The 2,877-nt window shown below is 40.1% G+C and overlaps 1 protein-coding gene across 1 annotated transcript; it reads left to right on the top strand.

Moving 5' to 3' along the window:
* The first annotated feature begins 603 nt into the window (after positions 1 to 603).
* Positions 604 to 2,262, top strand: LOC123556081 (uncharacterized). Its single transcript, XM_045346677.2, has one exon. The coding sequence runs from the start codon at positions 604 to 606 to the stop codon at positions 2,260 to 2,262; it is 1,659 nt and encodes a 552-aa protein (XP_045202612.2).
* The last annotated feature ends 615 nt before the right edge of the window (positions 2,263 to 2,877 follow it).

The raw sequence follows: 2,877 nt of genomic DNA, 5'->3' as shown, positions 1-2,877 counted from the left end.
CCGGTAAGTGCAGACACAGAAACGTTTCTGCAGGTCCCACCTATAGATGCTATTCTTGAAACTCTTTTAATTAGAAAGCATGGAGAAAAAGCTTCATTCTCAAATTCAAAACCAAAAGGTATGGTAAGTTTGTACACACAGCCCTGTAAAATGGTTGAGCGCATAGCTTACAAAGGTTCACACGCTGCTCGTGTAGGAATAATCATGCAGGCATATATGCAACAAAGCTTGGCAAACCTTCTTCAGACGATTCGATCCAGTGAATTTGAATCTGCAGATCTTGAAAAGCAGGTGAAAGATATTTTTTCTATCACTACTAAATGTATGGATCAGATTGGTAGAACAGGAGCATTGTTTCATATAATTAGGAGGACTTTGGCAATGACAGATACTTCCTTGTATGAATTACGTGACAAATTTACTGATTTACCGTTTTCAGGGGAAGGACTGTTCGGGCCTGAATTTGAAACTCTGCTCAAAAAGCGTAAAGAAAAAAAAAACAGATAGATGAGTTGCTGCCAGATTTTAAGAAAAGAGAAGCAGTGAAACGCAAGTCATACTCTTCAACCAAATCAGTTGAACCTCCTGCTAAGAAGCCTATGTATGACAAGACAAAAATGTCTTCAACTTCAAGTAATCTTGACACTTTTCGTATTCCAAAAGTCACCGTGTCATCTGGAAAGTCTTCCGACAAGTTTGCAGCAGGGGAAAGAAAAGTTACCTACAACAAATCCAGCCGCCCAGAGACATACAAACCGAGTGGGCGTGGACGTGGCAGAACAGACAGAAAATGACTCAGTAAGTATAATAGCAAAATGTCCAGAGATACCTGTTGGAGGGAGATTAAAACATTTTCTTCCAAAATGGCAAGAAGTGACCAAAGACCAATGGGCCATAGATGTAATAAAGAATGGTTACAAACTGGAGTTTATAGAAATACCACCATTTATGGGAATAAAGCATTCAAAAACAAATTTAAAAAATCCAGATTTAATAGGAATAGAAATTCAAGAGCTTATAGCAAAGAATGCAATAGAAAAAGTTCCTTCAAATTTGACAAAAACAGGTTTTCACAGTACGTTATTTATTGTGGCAAAAAAGTCGGGGGAAATGAGACCCGTTATAAATCTCAATCCTCTAAACAGGTATCTCAAGAAAAAAACACTTCAAGATGGATACCATGAAAAAAGTTCAAAATCTAGCTCGAAAAGGAGATTGGGCAATCAGTCTAGACTTAAAGGATGCATATTTTCATGTCGAAATACACAAAAAACACCGAAAATATCTCCGGTTTTGTTACAAAGGAGTAGTGTATCAATTCAGAGAGCACTATGTTTCGGTCCAACAGTAGCGCCACGAGTGTTCACAAAAATTACATCAGTAGTGGCAACACATCTCAGAAAGCTCAGCATACGTTTAGCAACTTACCTAGACGATTGGTTGTCTCTGAACAAAATGAGACATCGTCTTTTAGAAAATCGCATAACTATTCTAAATCTTCTTTTCGAGCTAGGTTTCATCGTGAACAAAAAGAAATCAAGTCTGGTGCCTTCACAATCAGTAATTTACATAGGGGGTCATTTTGCTCTAGACAAGGGACTAGTATACCCAACATCAGAGAGAGTTGTAGGGCTGAAAGTGGCAGTAAGCAGTCTACTTCAGGATCAGATTACAGTAAGGGATTACCTAGTATTTCTTGGAAAGGTAGCGTCTTGTTTGGATTTGATTCCAAATGCAAGGTTGTTCATGCGACCAGTCCAGCTTCATTTGCTGCGGAACTGGAGTCCAATGAAAATGTCTTTTTCCCATCAAATTCCTGTTACACCTCCATTGAGATTACATCTTCAATGGTGGTTACAGGAAGTGAACATTCTCAAAGGGTTCTGTTTTCAACAAAGCCAGTCGAATGTTACGCTGACCACAGATGCAAGCAGCACTTGGGGTTGGGGTGGCAATATGAACAACCTTGCTGTGCAAGGACGTTGGACTCCAATGCAACAGCTCCAGCATATCAATTGTCTGGAGATGGAGGCAGTTTTCAGGAGTGTCAAGCATTTCCTATCCCACTTGAAAAACAAGAATGTTTTGATACGTTCAGACTATTCAACAGAAGTACAGTACATCAACAAGCAAGGGGGTACGAAATCACTGAATCTCTGCCAAAAAACATGGGACCTTTGGATGCTTGCCCTAGAAAATGGCATGACTCTGAAGGCAGCCCTCTATAGCAGGAGACACGAACTAACTGGCAGATGTTCTTAGCAGACAAGTAATCAAGGAGACGGAGTGGTCCTTGAACAAAAAAAGTTGTGAGGAAAATATTCAGTATTTTGGGTTTTCCAATGATGGATCTGTTTGCGACAATGGAGAACAAACAGACACAGCTATTTTGTACATGGACCCCTCATCCAATGGCCTATTCTCAGGATGCCCTCTCAATCGCATGGACGAACATGTTTGCTTATGCCTTCCCACCAATACGGCTGATACCTCAGGTTCTATCTCACATGCAGCAATTCAATTGCACACTACTTCTGATAGCACCAAATTGGCCATGCCAGCACTGGTTCCCGCTTCTGTTGCAGATGTTGATTGCAAAACCTCTGTCACTGCTAGTGCAGTCGGATCTATTGTCTCAAGCCAAGGAGAAAATCCTTCATCCTCAGCCGGAGACTCTAAAACTGACTGCATGGCTCATAACGACAGATGTTATGCAACAAACTTTTTTTCAGAAAATCTTGTAAATTACTGTCAGCATCATGGCGTAAGGGAACAAAGAAAGATTATAGATCTAAATTCAGAATTTTTAGTAGCTGGTGTGCTGAACAACAAATTGATCCCTATGCAGCATCTTTGACGGAATGTGTAATTTTTTTG

Source organism: Mercenaria mercenaria, unplaced genomic scaffold (genome assembly GCF_021730395.1).
Source record: "Mercenaria mercenaria strain notata unplaced genomic scaffold, MADL_Memer_1 contig_1766, whole genome shotgun sequence".
In the NCBI taxonomy this organism is placed as follows: domain Eukaryota; kingdom Metazoa; phylum Mollusca; class Bivalvia; order Venerida; family Veneridae; genus Mercenaria; species Mercenaria mercenaria.
This window is presented reverse-complemented; position numbering and strand designations above follow the sequence as displayed.